At 37.2% G+C, this 18,439-nt stretch overlaps 4 protein-coding genes across 4 annotated transcripts; 3 read left to right on the forward strand and 1 right to left on the reverse strand.

Annotated features, from left to right (window-relative positions):
* Positions 1 to 913: 913 nt before the first annotated feature.
* Positions 914 to 4,366, reverse strand: LOC114726721 (3-methyl-2-oxobutanoate hydroxymethyltransferase 1, mitochondrial). Its single transcript, XM_028913402.1, has 5 exons — positions 3,869 to 4,366; positions 2,997 to 3,203; positions 2,775 to 2,921; positions 1,830 to 1,883; positions 914 to 1,609 (listed from the first exon to the last, which is right to left on the reverse strand). The coding sequence occupies exons 1-5, from the start codon at positions 4,286 to 4,288 to the stop codon at positions 1,349 to 1,351; spliced, it is 1,089 nt and encodes a 362-aa protein (XP_028769235.1). The 5' UTR covers positions 4,289 to 4,366; the 3' UTR covers positions 914 to 1,348.
* A 75-nt stretch (positions 4,367 to 4,441) lies between these two features.
* Positions 4,442 to 9,388, forward strand: LOC114726718 (proline iminopeptidase). The gene is made up of 10 exons (XM_028913400.1): positions 4,442 to 4,789; positions 6,236 to 6,372; positions 6,465 to 6,638; positions 6,883 to 7,113; positions 7,205 to 7,305; positions 7,391 to 7,463; positions 7,552 to 7,620; positions 7,703 to 7,810; positions 8,277 to 8,402; positions 8,999 to 9,388. Exons 1-10 carry the CDS (start codon positions 4,459 to 4,461, stop codon positions 9,191 to 9,193), a joined length of 1,545 nt encoding a protein of 514 aa, XP_028769233.1. The 5' UTR covers positions 4,442 to 4,458; the 3' UTR covers positions 9,194 to 9,388.
* Positions 9,389 to 10,963: 1,575 nt separating this feature from the next.
* Positions 10,964 to 14,725, forward strand: LOC114726719 (sphingoid long-chain bases kinase 2, mitochondrial). The gene is made up of 12 exons (XM_028913401.1): positions 10,964 to 11,342; positions 11,476 to 11,552; positions 11,651 to 11,704; positions 11,809 to 11,868; positions 12,211 to 12,288; positions 12,421 to 12,467; positions 12,575 to 12,615; positions 12,752 to 12,836; positions 12,924 to 13,038; positions 13,156 to 13,278; positions 13,447 to 13,547; positions 14,054 to 14,725. Exons 1-12 carry the CDS (start codon positions 11,141 to 11,143, stop codon positions 14,181 to 14,183), a joined length of 1,113 nt encoding a protein of 370 aa, XP_028769234.1. The 5' UTR covers positions 10,964 to 11,140; the 3' UTR covers positions 14,184 to 14,725.
* A 517-nt stretch (positions 14,726 to 15,242) lies between these two features.
* On the forward strand, positions 15,243 to 18,167 carry LOC114726722 (uncharacterized). Its single transcript, XM_028913403.1, has 5 exons — positions 15,243 to 15,748; positions 16,482 to 16,636; positions 16,747 to 16,813; positions 17,438 to 17,489; positions 17,599 to 18,167. Exons 1-5 carry the CDS (start codon positions 15,397 to 15,399, stop codon positions 17,723 to 17,725), a joined length of 753 nt encoding a protein of 250 aa, XP_028769236.1. The 5' UTR covers positions 15,243 to 15,396; the 3' UTR covers positions 17,726 to 18,167.
* The last annotated feature ends 272 nt before the right edge of the window (positions 18,168 to 18,439 follow it).

The raw sequence follows: 18,439 nt of genomic DNA on the forward strand, positions 1-18,439 counted from the left end.
TATTTTGCGCCCCTTTAATTGACATATTGAGAAACACCAATAAATGCCTTGTAAATGCTACATTTTCAAACTTAAATGACGTTTAAAGCCACGGCTAAAGTCAATAGCATAAACCCAACACATTTTAGGCCTAAATAAACTCGTATAAAAGGACAATACATTACAGTTGGTCAAAAAAAAAAAAAAACACAAGAAGACACCATTGACTATATCAAAAGGTCAACCTGTACCCTTCTGCTTATAGTATAGTCTGTTCGAGGGAGGGATTCAAAGTACCAGAAAAGGAAAGACAAGAAACGTTAATCAACACTGGGATTTATACATTTTTGGCACTTTCCTCTTGTTCTTCCTTCATGCTCCCACATAACTTGTGATAGCTCCTTATTTAGGCAAATATTTTTTTTCCTATATTCACTCAAAAGAAGAAATTCATGCATTCATCGTAGTCATGAAGAGTTGAACATGTAACCTAAAGCTAAAATAAAACTTAAAAAAGTGCTTAATATTATTTGGTTCCTAATGCTAAAATAAAACTTAAAAAAGTGCTTAATATTAGTTGAACCAAATGGTCCCGAATTTAAATTATTTTATCGTAACTTCTTGGTGATTTTAAAATTGGATTGATAATTTAGCTTATGGAAAATAGATTTATAAATCATCGGGGATCTAACACTTGCTCTGTCTTGCAATACTGGGGCCGGTGCCATCTTGAAATTCAGTGCTTCATTACGCTCTCTTCTTAGTGTTCTTATTGTTGGCGATATAGTGCTATTTGTACAGTCACATATTTGAGTTCAGCACCACAAGGACTTGCTTGTTGAAGAATTAGTCGATTATTTAGCTGAAAAATGATGGGTGAGTATGCCTTGAAGGATTTTTTCTGAAAAAGAAAAACTGTAGACAAGGAACAAAATATTTGAAGTTCTGCAATTCTTTATCACCTTCCAAACAGTATCCCTCCCTTGCAAACTTATATGTTTCAAGCTGTTCCATAAACCCCGATTTGGTCCTAAAAAACTAATGTGATTATCAATTCGATCATCTAAACAACTTTTTGTGCAACACTTCTGTATCTGACAATATGGATGCATTCCAGAGTTGCTGAATGATACCATGCAATCTTTTTTAGCCATCAAATATCCTATAATGCTGAAACAAGAATCATATTTTCAGGTACTAAAGCGATACAAAAAGTATCTATAGAGTATAGCATTGATATAGTCCACCTGCCTTGAGATAGTAGCGACTATCTGTTACCTTTCTTTGAGCTATGTTATTGACTGTAGTGTTGTGAAGGAGGGATTCGAGGGAAAAGGAAGAATGGCCTTTTAAACTCTTCCTATACCATTCACTTTGAGGGATTTTCTTCCACTGATTTGGATGATTCTTGTACGTTCTGAGCTGCTTCACATGCTGCCGATGCCGCCTTGTCCAAACCTAACCTCTGCAATTCATGTAGAAAATCATTAACATCGGTGTCATCGATCTTGTATGGGCTATGGCCAGGATCTGGAAACGAGCCATTTGTCACTTCTTCCTTGTACTCCAATAGGGCGTTATTGATGACCTCTCCAACACAAGCATACTGCTTGCAGAATTTTGGAGTGACCTGCAGAAGCAGAACCACGGAGTTCATGATAGGTTTTCTACAATTCTGCTCATTGTGTTTAAACACTGGACGGATCTATAATTGGGTTTAATGTTGTTTTCTTTAAGAGATTGCGTTTGAATACAAATTTTCCTGAAGAAAACAATAGTTGTGCATAGACGAATCTCTATCTAGTCATATAATAAATGAAAGAAAATGGGCTAAAAGTTGCCAGAAATACCTTTGCATGATGGGGATGTTGCAGCATACCAAGCAAATCATGATAAACTAGCACCTGCATGAACATGAAAATGAAATTAGAAAGTTTGTGTAACTAAATAATCAAGTTCTGGAAACAGAGATTCTTAAGATAATTCTGGTCCATTAGAAATATATAAGCCAAGCAAATGTAGAAGCCAGTCTCACTAAAAGTGCGCCAAACATGCTAAAAGTACATGTGCATGTTTGGTTAGTTTACTAATCTTTTGAACACCATTCTACCAAGGAATTTGTCTTCTAGAAAAGAGGAAAATCATGATAAAGAGCTAAGGCATAGTTCAGTAAGAAGTAAAGAATTCATATTGCACCTATGTCATTGAAATTGGCCCTTCAATATTTCTAGGTTTATTATTCGGAAATTGGAAACATGTAAAGAATATCCACTGGGTAGAACATGAGAAAGGGATGGCTAGATCACTCTCCTGCATAGGTACAGATACTGAAGAAATCACAAGGTGCAAAGGATTCAACAGAAGATAGTATTACTGGCTAACTTGTGCACAGAAAGTAATTTCAGTGGCTAAAATATAAGGTATAAGATTGTATATTTACACAGTTTGCTTCATCATCTCACTCTCACATTCATTGATGGCATAATTAGAGATTTAATAATAGGTACTAGCAGCTCTTAAGGCCAATGTTAACTGAGTATGTCCAGATCAGAAGTGAACATTTTATTTTACCCAAAAAAAAAAACAAAAGAAAAGGCGAACATTTTATGTGAGAGCATCAAATTATAGTGACAGGGAAAGCCACTTGACGAAGAATAAGCATCTTAAAATCAATTAATGGTCAAGTGACTTTCAACTGAAAAGAAACAATAGTATGAATCTAGGCCATTTAACTCTTAGAAAAAGAAAACATCAAGCATAGAATATTAGGTACGAAGACCATTAAGCTAGCTAACCTGTCCACTGCAGAATGGACCAGCCCCAATTCCAATTGTGGGTATTTGAAGGGCTGCGGTTGCTGCAGCAGCCACTGGTGGAGGCACACACTCTAAAACGACAGAGAAACATCCAGCTTCTTGGAAAGCTAAAGCAGCCTCTACAACCTACGCAGAAGTTTCTTTCAGGACCTTAGAGAATATTGCGCAAGTCTCAAATAGATGGATGTGAGAGGAATCGACCTTGACAGCACTAGACACATTCTTTCCCTGAGGCTTAAAACCTCCTAACACACTAATGGCCTGTGGAGTCAGTCCCACATGTCCTATGACAGCAATTCCAGCTTCAACAATAGCTTTTGCTGCTGCAATTCTTGAAGGTGCCCCTCCTTCCAATTTTATTGCATCCATCCCCCCTTCCTTTAATAGACGAACAGCTGTATCAACTGCCTGTTTATAATCAAAAGGAGCAGTAACACATTAAAAAAAAAAAAAACTTAATTCCAAAATAGTCCCTAAAGACGTCATAAGAATTAAGCCATTTTGAAGGACATTTTGGGGTTCCCATACTTTGATGGTTGTTAGATGTCTTTCTCCCTATCCCCTATTCCAAACTTCTATGTTCCTTTTGACCACCCACAAAAGGAATCTATATTGGTCTGAGTTGTAATTACACAAGAAATAAAACAAAATCTTCTTTTATCTTTGTTGTCAATGTCAATTTCAGCTAAACTAACTCAGTTCTCACAGCTGCTATAAAAAGCATATTTTGAACAAACTTTATTCTGAGAAAAGGTTAATTGTGTTTTCAACTTTAGAAGAAATACACCGAACCTCCTCTCTACCACCCGGACAAAATTTTAGGTTAAAAGGACAACTTCTTTATCGAAACTTAAAAGCAAGGTTAACAAGACTCATTGCATAATTTTGTCGCAACAAAAATGGCTATGAAAAGCATATTTGCATATTTTTTTGCTCTGAAAAAAGCGTGAACATCCGGAGGAAGAAACAGAGCTTCCTCATCAACAAAACAAGTAGGATTTCAAGCTCATTAGGCAAACACCACACTTTTCTCTAAACTAAGCCAATTAAACAATTAACCAAAGTAAACGCACCTGACCAGTGCTGGATTCGTAGGTCCCAAACGGCAAGTCCCCTACCAGAAGTGGCCGCTTAGCGCCACGAGCAACGGCACGACAATGAACGAGCATTTCGTCGAGAGTGATCGGCAGAGTGGTGTCGTGTCCATGAACCACCATGGATGCCGAATCCCCGACGAGACAGACATCGACACCGGCAGTGTCTAAGTGCACCGCCGACGGGTAATCATATGCAGTGACCATGGTGATGGGTTCGCCCCTTCTATGCTTCTGCCTCAGGTAGGTCAGCGTCACTCTCTTGATCGAGCTCTGGGAAGTGGGTCCCGAATACACAGTGTTTTCAGGGACGTTGCTCAAGCAACGAAGGTTCCGGAGAAGAGGTGAACAAGATGATGAAGAAGAAGCTCTTCTGAGAAGAGAGGTGAAGAAGGCCATTTTGGAGAAAAATAGGGGGAAACGAATTGGGAAGTGGCGGGCTGGCGGCAAGAATGGTGCTTTGCACCTGTTGCAGAAGTATTTAATGGGAGCAGCATTTGTTTTTAATATTTATTTATTTTATTTTCAAGTAATCAAACGGTTTGCCGCGATTGCACTCGCGACACAAAATGTCTGTACTCTACGCGCCTGCTTCAAGGCTTTGCTCCCTCCGTTATCGTTCTCTTGCAGTATCATCTGCTACGCAGTCGCTAATACAAAATCTTACCTTCCCTAAGCAGTCCTTCGTATATTCTCGCCGGAGCTCACTCCATATCGTCTCTGTGATGAAAGGAGAAAACTCCACATCTTCAGCCTCTAAATCGGAGCATGTCTCCGGCAACTGGTACTCTGTACCGGAGCTTCGGCTTCGTGATCATCGATTCACTGTACCTCTAGACTACACTCTTGATCTTCATTCCTCTCCCAAGATATCCGTTTTTACTCGTGAAGTTGTTGCAGGTATCCCTTACGACAAAATTATTTTCACTTCTGATTTTTTTTTAAAAATGTTTTCGCTTGGTGCAAACAAAATAATCGACTTTAGCTGCATTTGTTTTCAGTTAATTGATCTTGTGGATCTTCTGTCATAGAGATTATAGGATTCAATGCAAATTTTCCAGTTACTTTTTTCCTTGGTTGCGTTGTACAAATATTCTGTTGTTGACTTTATACGGAAAAAAATCTTGCTGGGTGAGTAACTGTGTAAAACGAAGTTATCCCAGAAACATTCATTTTAAGCTATGAATCCAGATTCCGATGCCAAATATTCTATTGGATAGAGAATCAACTAATGAGTGTCCGGGAGCCGAATTAGCATTATAGAGTTCTCATGAAGTGCTTGCTGGCCATCTAGATTGTACTATTGTGATGCTAATTTTATATATGGAAGATTTTAGTTGATCATGACTCTACCCCATCTTTAAAATTTGAACTTCGAAGAAGTTGATCATGTTTACTCTTCGTTTTCCTCCTCCTCTCACTAAAATGCTTATTTGAAACTCTAATTTTAAGAAATGAAGACGCATCGTTTGGGTGGAAAAAAAAAGATTATTTTAGTCCCTCAGGACAAGGTAGGAACTAGGAAGTCCACATGTTTGTTCTGGATCCATTTCACCGTAACTTCCCGAAGTGGAACCTGATCAGTTGGATGAAGATTGTGAACATGGTTATTAATAGCGCATAGGTCATTTGTAGCCCAAGGAACTCCAAAATACTTTAGCGCTGAGCAGATACTATTACGCCAGCTATGTGAAAATATCATACGCAATTTTAACATGCTCAAAGTATAATCAAGAGCACAAGATGATAAGGGTGGCGTTATCCTCTTTTCATGCTTTTGATTTCGTGGACGAAATCAAAATGAATTATCCAATATTGATTGTCCAAGGACGGGTCAATTGAATCTGTAACAAGTTTGCAAAATCCCTTCAGATCTGTTATGGCGTATTTTATATGTAGTGCCTGAAGTGGAAGCTATAGCCACACAAAAAAGTGGTTCTCGTAATGGAGCTAAATGAAAGTCATAATGCTACGCATCTGACATTTTGCTGGGAGCTGTTCTGCTTAGCTAAAGCTATGATGTGGTATTAATAACTATGATTGCGTATATAATCAAAATGCCACTAAAAAGTGCTTCGTCATTCTGGCAATGGCAACTTGAGCAAAATCGATTTCTCTTGTTCAGAACTATGAATAAGCATGATTTGTTCCGTATTGTATATTTTTTGTAATTTAGTTAGTTTGTACGCACCAAAATCACTTATTTGGTCATCCATCATACAGAAACTTGTCTGTGATAAATTTAGTGCCATGCCCGATGGATGAATGTTCATGCTAAGTTTTACATGTTTAATTTTCCATTTTACCCTGTTATTTCTCTTTAAAAGTCCATTTGTGCTGTCACAGCTGGCAAAGAAGAGCAAACATTGCCATGCCTACTATATTTGCAAGGTGGACCGGGGTTTGAGTGTCCGCAGCCAACTGAATCCAGTGGATGGATTCACAAAGCGTGTGAAGACTTTCGTGTCATCTTAATGGATCAGGCATGATTTGCTGGACCTTTGCATCATCCTCTTCTTTGTCCTATGAAGTTTTGGTTTATCACTCATTCAATTTCCTATGCATGTTTTTGCAGCGAGGAACAGGCTTATCTACTCCCTTGACAGTGTCATCAATGTCACAGTTCAAGTCTGCAGATGAATTAGCTGATTACTTGAAACATTTCCGAGCTGATAGTATTGTAAATGATGCAGAGTTTATTCGAGTGCGTGTTGTTCCAGATGCAGGGCCTTGGACAGTTTTGGGGCAGGTATTCACATCACTTTTTCCTATTGGTTTTTATGTGAACGAGTGCTGAGGCCTAACTAGTGTTCCTTGGAATGCTGCTTCTTTTTTATATTTTTCTCCTAAATTGCTCCTACTGTAAGTTTCATATTTTAGATAGTTGTTTTATGATCATTTGGTTTGATTTGCTTTTAGAATATTGAAACTAAACCTGAGTATTCAATAACTTCTTACACTTTCTTCCTTCTGTGTTCTTGCAACTGTTGCAGAGCTTTGGTGGCTTTTGTGGGGTCACATATTTGAGTTTTGCACCACAGGGACTGAAACAAGTCCTTCTAACAGGAGGAATTCCTCCAATTGGAGATGCTTGTACTGCAGATTCTGTATACAGGGCATGCTATGAGCAAGTTATATGCCAAAATGACAAGTACTACAAAAGATATCCCCAGGATGTCAAAATTGTTCAAGAGCTGGTTAATTATTTAGCTGAAAAGGGAGGGGCAAGTATCTGCCTTATCGGATTTTCTTATTGTTGTTGATGTGGAAAATACATGCAAAGTTGTTTCAGTTGCTTATTACTTCTTTTTTTAGGTGACGCTTCCATCTGGGGGCATATTAACCCCCAGAGGACTCCAGACTCTTGGTCTCTCTGGCTTGGGATCTGGAGCTGGGTTTGAGCGCATGCATTATTTGTATGAAAATAGTACCTTTTTAATCAGCTTGAAATACCAAATTAATCTCCCCATTATGTTACAGGCTAACCTGTATACTTTATAGGTTTGAAAGAGTATGGGATCCCATTTTAGTTCCAGGAGCACCAAAGAGAATCAGCTACAACTTCTTAAGTTCTGTGAGTAATTAACCTCGAGATATAAATTTTGAATGCTGGATCTCAAGTTCCACATTGAAGATCACCGTCCGGGTTTTCATCTATGCAGTTTGAGAAGTGGTTGAGTTTTGACACAAATCCCCTCTATGCCGTCCTGCACGAACCCATCTACTGTCAGGTGGATACCATAATCCTTTTTCGTTTATTCATAATCTGTGGTTTTCTTTTATCTCTGATTCTCAATCTTTATCTCTCTGTAGGGTGCTCCTAGTAGGTGGTCTGCTAACAGAATAAGGGCAGAATATGAAAGCAAGTTCGATGCTATTAAAGCTGCAAGGGAAGGCCACCCTGTACTTTTCACAGCAGAGGTAAGATGTAAAATAAACATCATGTTCTTTGCCATATAAAAGCATCTTTAATGCATGCGTCATGGTTAATTCAGTGCTATTCAGAATATGATTCTTTGCGAACTTTGATTTCTAATATTTGATTTTTTAACTTTACCTTAACCGAAGGGAATTCAAGATTAGGTTTGACTCTAATCGTAAGATCACACAGAGACACACTCAAAATTATAGCTTCAGGCCTGCACCCACACTTGGACTTCCGTAATTTCATTGATCTTTGGTATAAATAATTCATGATCTTCATGATTTGTTATCTAAGAGTGCTTTTGATTCAGGGCATGAATAGGTTGAATATGAGCTGTAATGTATCGCATTTGTTTTCCTCTTTAAAGAATACTTTTCGTTTTCAGAGCTGAAGATCAATGTTTATTTCTTTAATTTCTTTTTACAAGAATCACATGTTGACCATGCTTATTTTCATTTACAGATGATTTTCCCGTGGATGTTTGATGAGATTCATGCTTTGAAACCATTCAAGGATGTAGCTCATAAACTGGCGGAGAAGAAGGATTGGCCTCGACTATATGACACTAAGGTGCTGAATAACAATAAGGTATACTGCTTTTACCCTAGCGTTTTGCGTAGAAATGTAATAGTATGTTGGCATCTCAAATCAGTCAAATCTTTTAATCTAAAAATTCAACAGCAATTATATTATATTTTATCCATATAATCCAGTTTCAATCGTTTCCTTATTAGTAAAATGGTTGGCAGTTTTGGTTTACAGACAAACAGGTATTTACAGACGTCATTGATTTGTGCATAGTAATATTAGCTTGGCATTCTGTTGACATGTGAATTGGGGATTCTTTTTTGTTCCACTTTTTGTCTGAAAAGCCAACGTTTACTGTATCTAAATTATCCAAATCCAAAATTTTAATCACTAGAGCTAATTTATTGTGGAAATTAACTGTGAAAATATGATACCACCTTTCATTATTAATGTGAGAAAAGAGAAAGCATGCAGAGACATTAATTACAGCAAACTTATACCGTGATGTATATGTTACCAATACAGGCAGTATTTATGATTCTATCGGATTACATTTAACAAACACTTGAAAATTGCATCATTTTTTCATTTGTTCGTGAAGATTATTCTGTTAAATTTCTCTGTTGCTAAATGAATTTGGATCAATGCCGGGTCAGGTACCTGTTGCAGCTGCTGTATATTATGAAGACGTATATGTGAATTTTAAGCTGGTCATGGAAACAGCTTCTCAGATAGCAGGGATTAGGCTTTGGATAACGAATGAATTCATGCATTCGGGCCTGCGCGATGGAGGGAGCCAAGTTCTTGATCATTTACTTGGTATGTTAAATGGTAAAAAACCTCTGTTCTGAATTTTGATCATTCCTATTGCTCCTTCTTTCCCCACTTTCTTTCTGGCCTTGAGATCTATGGCTTCTTAGCCGCCCTATGGTTTATAGAAAGAGAAACACAGTTTGTTGTTGCGGTGACTTGTTATCTATAATGTTATCAGATTCATTTTATATGTTTTCCTTATGAGTTGATCAGATCTCGATACTACACTAGAAGAAACCGACTTCCCCTGGGCTGGCATGTTTCTTTGGTGCTAGTTCAAGTGATAAAAATGAAATGTGAATGGCGACTATAATTTGAACCCATTTAATGCAGTGAAAAAGTACTCCTACACATAAGATCTGTCTGAATCAAATTCTTCAAGTGTAATATGGAAGTTTCTGGTTTGTCCGAAAAAAATTATGGGAAGTTTCTCAACGCAAGATCTCGTAAGTTTAAAATAAAGCCAATTTGGAATTAGAGTATTTTATTATAGGGTTAATATAATCTTTGGTCTCTCAAATTTGTTCTCATTTTGGTTTTATTCCTTAAATTTCAAATTATAGATTTTGGTCTTCTAAGAGACAAAATGGTCAAGTTTTTTAATTGGATTATTGAGACTAGTGTTTTAAATGAAAAGAAACTTAAGAGATCAAAATATATGGTTTGAAACTTAAAAGACTAAAATCAAAATGAAAATAAATTTAAAGGACTAGAGTTTGTATTAACTCTTTATTATACAAGTAAATTTAATTATTTAACTTTTCAAATAGAGTAAGAAAGAAAGGCCCCTTTAAGGCCAAGGGAACAGATGAGCGTCAAGTTATTCCCCACATCATTGATCATAAAAGTCTTTACAAGTTACAAATTACTATCCAACAGGAAGGTTTCGGCATTGACAATGGGATTTAAACCCATTTTTGAATGCAGCATGAGTTAAATTCTTAGATCAAATTTGTATTGGTCAATATCCAGTTGTTTATCTCTTTTTTTGGCCCTAAAAAAATTTGATAAGAAACAAAAACATGATTTGAATCTGAAATTGATTTAGTATAATTAGTAGTAATTACTGTAACTAGTCTTGAAAAAAGAGATGACAAGTCATTATAAATTTTACGCACGCTAGTATCCCACTGCTCTTTTTTGTGGTACAAATCTCAGTGGTCTTATTAGCGCCAGTTGAGAACTTAAGATAGACTTGCGTGTGCAATGCTTAACCCATTTGTTTTGGTTTTTAAGGCCATTTAACAAATTGGGCCCAACGCTGAAACACAAATTAGCCCATTTAGATATAGGATGAAAAAGACCAAGTCATCTAAATTTGGCTGGCTATTTTTTTTTAAAAAAACTATATATTTGAATTGATGCTAATTTTTTCATAATAGTTACTTCAAAATTATATGGTCAAATTGAATAAAAGTTCGTTAATATAATTAATTCAGCTAAATTTTGCTTACTTTTTGGGTGATTTTAATTTGAAGGGAACTGGGTGTATTGAGCAATGTAATAGTAGTACTAGTCATGTTCACTTCACTTGTTTGGGGAAATGCAAATTCTTCTATCCAACTTCCAACTCCCTTCCAACTTCCAACTCCCTAATTTGTTAATGGTTAGTTTTAGTTAATTGAATGCATTGAACTGCAAGATGGATGATGGCAAAAAGAAAAATAAGTAAACTGCAATATCGATGGAAGAAAAATTGACTCGCTGACGTGTCGTCCCTATTTCCTAGATCCTCATTGTTATTAATATTAACTGCCAACTCCCTATCCAAGGTGTTCCTTCTATGTCGTCGCTAATATCTTTCTCTCTCCTAAGCGATTGATTACTTGCAGAATCCAAACGCACAGGCAAAACTTTTGCAGGGAGCTATGAAATCAAAAATAGAATGACATGAGTGAAGAATTGCGGATTATCGGCTATCATTCCTCTCAGAATTAGTCATTAGTTAAAAAATATTTGATCGCATATTTGCCTTTCGCTGACAGATGGCGGGTCATACTTTTCCAAGCAGCTATTATCAGAATCAGATTGCGGCATTAGGAAGCGGAATGCCCATGGCTAAACCCTCGCTTTTCAGATCGGAGCTCCCGCCAATGGCCCCGGATCTCTCCTCCGAACGCTTCCGTGGGGTTGGTTCCTCCTCTCCCTCTAGACAACGCGACCTCGTGTTCGTCGTCAATCCTCGAGGTTAGTCTCTTTTTTGTTGTCTGTCTGGCTGCCGGGAAAATCTGTTGGGAAAAGAAAACCCATATTCTTAATGAGATATAAACTTGATGGCGGCCGTTAGATTTGAATTTTTTATACTGGGACTTCGGCGCAGGTGCTAATGGTCGGACGGGTAGAGAGTGGAAACAGCTTCTTCCATATCTGCGGTCTCGCTTTGGGAAAGAATGCAATGTGAGTTCTCTCTCTTTTGATGAAGTCTGCAAATACTGTGTCTTTCGTTTTTGTTTTAATTCATTAATTCACGTGTTGTTGCGTTTTGGTTTTGATAGATATGTGAATCCTTAACTTCAGGTCCTTGTCATGCTATTGACATAACGAGAGAGGTTGGTTTAAAGAAGTAGCGCTTGGAAATCGAATTTAGTTGGGTTTATTCTATTATATCTGCTGAGTTTTTTTTTCCTCGTTATTGTCACCCTATAATATGCAGGCAATACGAGAGGGGGCTGATGCAGTCATTGCGGTTGGAGGTGATGGAACTCTTCATGAGGTGCTAACATTTTCTGCATGCTTTCTTTTTCCCCTTCCATTAGAATTTCTTTTTTTTTTTTTTGGGAGGGGGGGGGGTTTTGTTTGTTTGATTGAGTATGCAGGCTGGCGGTATAAATTGGGGGATTGCTTGTTATTGAAATCGCCACACGATTAGGGTCCCGAGTCAAATCATTTTGTAAATTGTCTTATCCGAGTTGGTCTGTTCTAGAATTTTTTCGTTGGGTTGCTGACAGTTAGCTGGTATCATGCATCACTATTTCTGAAATTTCAACATCTCTGTTGTCTAGTAGAATTTGTTAAACTAGAGGACTCCTCACTTACTACAACTTATGTATGGCAGGTTGTTAATGGTTTCTTCTGGGCTGGAAAACCTGTTACCAGTCATGTTAAAGAGCCTTCCCATTCAACTGCTCTTGGTGTGAGTAATTGCTATTATAATGCGATATTCTCCTTGAAACATGTGCATGTGGTCTTATATTCAGTCATCTGTAACACATCTTCTGATTGGATTTCTCAGCGGATGATATAACTATGTTCTGCCTTTGTACAGCTCATTCCCCTGGGTACTGGCTCTGATTTTGCACGAACATTTGGGTGGTTAGTTATGGTTTCTTTGCCTTATTTCTTCTTTAATCCGTAACATCTATGGAGTATACAACCCTGAGAGAATTAATTGGAATGGACGCGTCTGTTTCCTTTGCCAGGAAAAATGATCCTTACGAGGCCATTGAACGCATTTCTAAAGGTGTTGATCTTCAGTTACCTTGCTGGTCTATTCTTCTCATGTTATTGTTCATGATTGGCAGATCTTGCTGAAAAACCTTTTACTATTTTTGCTTTTGGTTTCCCCTATAGAAATGCTAATGTTAGGAGTTATTTAGGGGTGAGATCAAGGATAGATGTTGGTGTCATTACTGGAGAAACTGGAGAAGACCACTACTTCATTAATGTTGCTGATATTCATTTGTAAGTGTAACTTGGAAATTCAAGATGGAGACTTACGAGTCATGATTCAGGTCATTATCTAAATACATGCCTTACAAAATTTTGCAGGAGTGCCAAGGCAGGTTTTTATGCTTCTAGGTACAAGAGATTTGGTAAACTATGCTATGTCATTGGCGCTTTGCAAGCCTTTATGGGGCATCATAACCAGGATTTCAGAATCAAAGTCAGTGTAACATATTGATTTGTGTTGCTATAAATGTCAAAGCATAGTCTCCTATTCAGGCTTCACATTAATGCACGAAAAATTTTTTACATAAGCTTTAAATGTGAAAATTTGTAGATGAATGAAGGTGACTGGGAGACATGTCCTCTAGTTACAGCTCTTTGCATTGGAAATGCAAAATACTTCGGGGGTGGGATGAAAATTACACCAAATGCTGATCCACATAGTGGAAATCTTGAGGTGAAATGCCTTTTTCTAAAATCTCCTTGATAAATATTAGCATCTATTTTTAAAATTTTGTTGGCTAAGGGGGCTCCTTTGTCCTGCCTTTTTTTCAAAAAAAATTATTTTTATTTATTATTTAAATAACTTGAAGTTGATAGAATTTTTGGCTTCCAAATTCTGCAGGTTGTTATTCTTCAAAACTTTAAGTGGTATGATTTCATCCTCAAATTACATAAGCTGTACAATGGTACACATTTGTCTGTGAGAAATGTATCTTCGAGAAGGTAAAATCTTTTCTAGTGAATGCATCATACCATTCTTCAATCGTCACACCTGTACTTGCTAGTTCTTCATTGCATGCTGAGGTTTTAGACTTTAGATGACAAATGATGTTAAATTACATGGTGGTGTTAAATTGTAACATAGCACGTAGGAGTAAATATCATTTATCCAAGATCGTTTTTAGTTTTTCTTCTCATGTCACAAGGATAACAATGACCCTTACGATACAAGTGGCATTTTAACTGATTCATTTGGATATCAATGAGCATCATTAATGAGCAAACTGCTTTGCATGTTAGGATGATAAAATATGCAACTGAACTCCGGTGTATGAGCTGGCATTTATTGTGTTTGATTTACATGATAATTTGTGAATATGCTAGGTTTTCCAGCTAAATTAAAGAACTCTTTTATTCATCTCCTTCTTTTTATTTTGTTTAATTATTTAATGCAATGTCAAGCTCACGATTTGTGATGATGCTCAGTCATAATGATCTTTGTGTTGTAGGGTACACTCTATTGAGGTAGAGGACATTTCTGGGAAGGGTGGGGTTTACATTCAATCTGATGGGGAGCACCTGGGGTTCCTTCCAAGAAAAATTCGTGTTCTTCCAGCTGCTATTGAGATGATATGCTGAATCAAAGAAAAAAGGAGAACTGCAGAATGTCACTGTAATGTGCAGAATTTCCTGAAAAAGAGAATGAAGGGGAAGGAGGTGATGAGTTCTCCCCTGCCGTCAAGGCTCTGTTGGCTGCAATGTGGCAACTGGCAACAGTTTCCAGAAATATAATAGGCAACTTTGGGAGGGGGAAGATAACTCTCAGAACATGAAAATATTTTCATGATGAGATGGAGCTATTTTGATTTGCCAGTCAAATACGCTTGTAGACTTGTAGTCCCTGAAGCTCGCTATTTACAATATTTTAGGAGGGGAATACGTTTTTGCAAATGGCACATGTTGGGGGTTTAGTTGTTAATTTTGGGTTAGAAGTGTTTTTACTTATTAGTTTTCACTTTCAGAACCGTCTCTCTTTTTAAGCAAAGGAATTCGAAATTGTTTTTGCATAAAGATGATTTGTAGAGGTTACCCAAGGGGAGGATTTCATTTTGAACACCTGTGATCTGTGTATATTTTTTACGGTAACTTTTCTTTTTATATATAGTTTTTATGCTTTTTAATTTGGTCGTTATTTTTAAATTTTATTAGTATAAATGATGTTGCGTCATATGCAAAATTAATCCTCTTATATTCCACACCATTCAGTTAAAAATCTCAATGTGTTTTAAATTCAATTATTAATTTTAGTGTTCCCTCCTATGTATTTGTATGGAGCTTAGGAAGGGCATCCCCTTACATTTACAATATTTTATGTGGATGTTGGCTATCATTTATAAATTGTATCGTTTTCGTTATAACAACATCAATCCTGAAGAAAATTCTAGTTATCATCTCTCTTACATGTCCTGTGAATGATTTTTAATTTTTGATAACTGTAATTAGCGAAGTTTTCCTCTACAAACTCAAGGCTAACTATAAAAGAACTTGATTCAATAAGATACTGAAATTGAAGAAATAATTAGCTTGAACAGAAATATCTGGTTGATTAGTAATTTCCAACTTCTTTTTCTTATCATTTTTCTTTTTATTTTTTTTGGGTTGACATTGGCGAGGCGAACAATTACTTCTGAACGACGAGGCCGAATTGAAAAATTGGAAAGATGTTCTCTCCAACTTTCATCCAGAAAAATCATTTCCTCTTGTTTTCTATGGCTATAAATTGTTTAGAAACCAGAAATGTCAGATTTTTAGACAAACCGCGCGAGTAACTGTTGCCCCATGAACTTCTCGGATGGCAAGTGTTGCCTCCGTAGCTTCCGTTTGTTCCCGCCTCAATTCCCATCATACTTTGATCTTTCCATCGAAGCTTCCCCGCAAGACCTATAGATTGCGGTGCAATGGAGGAAATCCAACTACCGATTCCTCGACAAAACAAGATTCTGAACCTCAAAATGCATTTCTCAAGATAGCATGGTATGGTTCTGAACTTCTTGGTATTGCCGCTTCTGTCTTCCGTTCCCCTTCAATCGAGGAAGCCCCTGAGAGAACTCTTGAGCTTGCCGGAGATGGTTCAGGGGCAGTTGATCGTGCTGCGGTTGTGGCAACCATCAAAGAGGACTTTGAAAAGTCTTACTTCGTTACAGGTTTTTCCCTAACACGGTTCGTTCAAGTTTATTCTTCATTCCTGTTCCTAGTTTGAGTAAAACCCTATACTTGAAAGATGATTGATTCTACGAATTGGCTTCCTCAAAGATATTTTGCATCCTTCGTACATGCATACATCCATACATGTATGCTTAAGGATATTTTACATCATTTAGTGAAGATAGTAAAATGCTATTCTGCTAAATCTTTTAGAACAAGTTCTGGTTGCCATTCCCGTATTCGCTCAAAATGTGGGTACTGTCATCCCTCTGGTTAAAATAGCCGGTCGTCAATATTTCTGACAATATTGCATGCCTCCTGGTAGTCTATTATTACATAATATCTTTTATGTAGTTTTGGCATGTCCCCTAGTAGTCTATTATTACATAATATCTTTTACGTAGCTTTGGCTTCTCTCAATGGAATTGGGTTGAACTTAAAAAAAATGCCTTGGGTTTGTCCTGCTTCCCCATTATGTGAAGAGTTGTGCCAGTTGCTGCTTACTCAAAAACCCCTAGAAAAACGTCTGAAATTCTCTTAAGACTCTATAGAAGTAGAAATTGTGTCACATGGTTAAAGTGTCCTTCCAGTGACATAGAATAAAGCTCAAACATAGCAGCCTCAAGTGATTGCTCAGATAAACTCTAGCAAATTTGAATATTTTCTGGTCAGTGATTTTAGATGTTTCTGATGGGCATTTCGCCTGGGTAACCTGGTCTTGTTCACCCTCAGGAAACCTCACTTTGAATGCTTATGAAGAGGATTGTGAATTTGCTGATCCAGCAGGCTCCTTCAAAGGGCTTCAACGTTTTAAAAGGAACTGCACTAATTTTGGATCACTTCTTGTAACGTCCAACATGAAGCTTATGAAGTGGGAAGACTTCGAGGTGAGATCAACCTCTGACACTGCGCTGGTGCTTTTTCTAACTTTGGTTTTGCAAGTGGCCCGTTTAGTCGATAGGCATATTATGGATTTACATGTCTGGTTTGTTTGCAGGATAAGGGAATTGGCCACTGGCGATTCAGCTGTATTTTATCGTTTCCATGGAGACCCATTCTTTCTGGTACGCCTTTCTTGCTTTCCATCAACTAAACCAAACCACTGAAGGCCGAAAGGCTGCTTTCCTTATCGGTTTAATCTTGCCATAGAATATTTTATATAGATCACCGTGTTTTACTTGAACTTTCTATTCTCTTGAGTAAATTGCTTTTCAGCTTCTCTGAGTTTTGCAAAATTTGCAGCCAGTCCCTGTACCATGTATGCATTTTGCCATCTAGAAACACCTAGCAGCCTAATTCAGTTTCAATGTGGCCCATAACTACAAATCACCAGAAGGCAGACTTAATATTTATGAAAAAGTGAAGGGAGGTTACTGCAATATTTTCACAGCTGGAAAGGATGAGTCCAGGTTCTATAGACTAAAAAAGAGGTTTTGGTATTGAATCAGAAGGGGTTTGTCAATTTAGGTTTCAAAAAACTCGCGTAGGTCAATGTAATTTTTCATTTTCTCTCCCTTTTTTTCCCCTTTTTCTGCTTTTTAATTACAATTAACCTTTATGAACAACGTGGTTCATCTAAAACTCCATGCAATGCATGAGAAAACATGCCTTCTTAATTACGAAGAATGAGTCTAATTTAACTATATGATGCGCCATGTAATTTGACGACATGTTGATTTAAACTGCAGCAACGGGATATACAGAATACTATTTTGATGCACAATCTGGAAGAGTTTGCAGGTAAGTGGAATGTTTAATTAGTGTCAAGCTTATGACCACTTTGCTTTCTAGTTTTCACCCACATAATTATTTTTGCATTCACATCTCTGCAAATCTGCAAATTCTTCAGGCATGTGGAGCACTGGAATGTTCCAAAAATGGCTTTGTTTAAGCAAATTCTAAAGCCTAGCCGAGGATTTGGCATAAGAGATCAGGTGGATAGGTGGTTGAAAGATATCCAGGGAAGCTCTAGATAAGCAAAGGCTTTTTATTTGCATCAAAGTGCCAACAATACGTCCATAAGTTGTGAGTTCGGGTGCTCATGAGGATCCAGCAGAATTTTGTTATGTAACCTGATACGAATCTCTTGCCGAACTGAAAAGCAATTTATCTGCGAAAAGAATAAACCTTGAAGCATAGGAAGAAGCTGAGATTTAGTGTATAAATGCTTTGTCGACGTAGTCTAGCAGTTCTCTCTCTTTTCTTATGTATGGTTGTTACTTGACATGACACTTGTATCATAGGAATTCACTGTAACAAGTGGGTAGGTGTAGCTAAATAGTTTATGACATGATACTTATCCAATCGCTAATTCAAACGAACCCTACATTAACGGTATTGTGACTTGATATTGTAAATTCGTGCGGTGTGCATTCACCTTTGATGGATCATGTCTCACACATATTCATCCTTCTCAGATGAAAACACAGGATGTTACTTAAGATCCACTTTGCCTTCTACAACCTAGAGGAAGCTGTGAAGGACAAAATATTAACAACTTAACATCATGAGGTTAAACATTTTTGGCGAGGCAATTTATACACTCATTTGACTTTTCTATATATATACTAATTCGAAGTAGCATTTTAATCCTTATCTGGTTAGTATACATATGTTATCGGTGAGGCTCGTTAGCAAATAGTCAGCAGTATTTTCTCTAATGATGATATTAATTGCCTCTCCATATTGTT

The sequence above is a fragment of the Neltuma alba genome, unplaced genomic scaffold (genome assembly GCF_004799145.2).
Source record: "Neltuma alba isolate B1F8T4 unplaced genomic scaffold, ASM479914v2 tig00012402_pilon, whole genome shotgun sequence".
In the NCBI taxonomy this organism is placed as follows: Eukaryota; Viridiplantae; Streptophyta; class Magnoliopsida; order Fabales; family Fabaceae; genus Neltuma; species Neltuma alba.

Coding starts and splice junctions, on each gene's coding strand:
- LOC114726721 (XM_028913402.1), bottom strand. CDS start 4,288: ATGGCCTTCTTCACCTCTCTTCTCAGAAGAGCTTCTTCTTCATCATCT. Junction 1,884..2,774: donor GTCCATTCTGCAGTGGACAG/GTTAGCTAGCTT, acceptor ATGTTCATGCAG/GTGCTAGTTTATCATGATTT. Junction 1,610..1,829: donor AACATCCCCATCATGCAAAG/GTATTTCTGGCA, acceptor CTGCTTCTGCAG/GTCACTCCAAAATTCTGCAA.
- LOC114726718 (XM_028913400.1), top strand. CDS start 4,459: ATGTCTGTACTCTACGCGCCTGCTTCAAGGCTTTGCTCCCTCCGTTAT. Junction 6,639..6,882: donor CTTGGACAGTTTTGGGGCAG/GTATTCACATCA, acceptor CAACTGTTGCAG/AGCTTTGGTGGCTTTTGTGG. Junction 7,306..7,390: donor TTTGAGCGCATGCATTATTT/GTATGAAAATAG, acceptor TATACTTTATAG/GTTTGAAAGAGTATGGGATC.
- LOC114726719 (XM_028913401.1), top strand. CDS start 11,141: ATGGCGGGTCATACTTTTCCAAGCAGCTATTATCAGAATCAGATTGCG. Junction 12,837..12,923: donor AATGTTGCTGATATTCATTT/GTAAGTGTAACT, acceptor AAAATTTTGCAG/GAGTGCCAAGGCAGGTTTTT. Junction 13,548..14,053: donor AGAAATGTATCTTCGAGAAG/GTAAAATCTTTT, acceptor TTTGTGTTGTAG/GGTACACTCTATTGAGGTAG.
- LOC114726722 (XM_028913403.1), top strand. CDS start 15,397: ATGGCAAGTGTTGCCTCCGTAGCTTCCGTTTGTTCCCGCCTCAATTCC. Junction 16,637..16,746: donor TGAAGTGGGAAGACTTCGAG/GTGAGATCAACC, acceptor GTTTGTTTGCAG/GATAAGGGAATTGGCCACTG. Junction 17,490..17,598: donor CAATCTGGAAGAGTTTGCAG/GTAAGTGGAATG, acceptor CAAATTCTTCAG/GCATGTGGAGCACTGGAATG.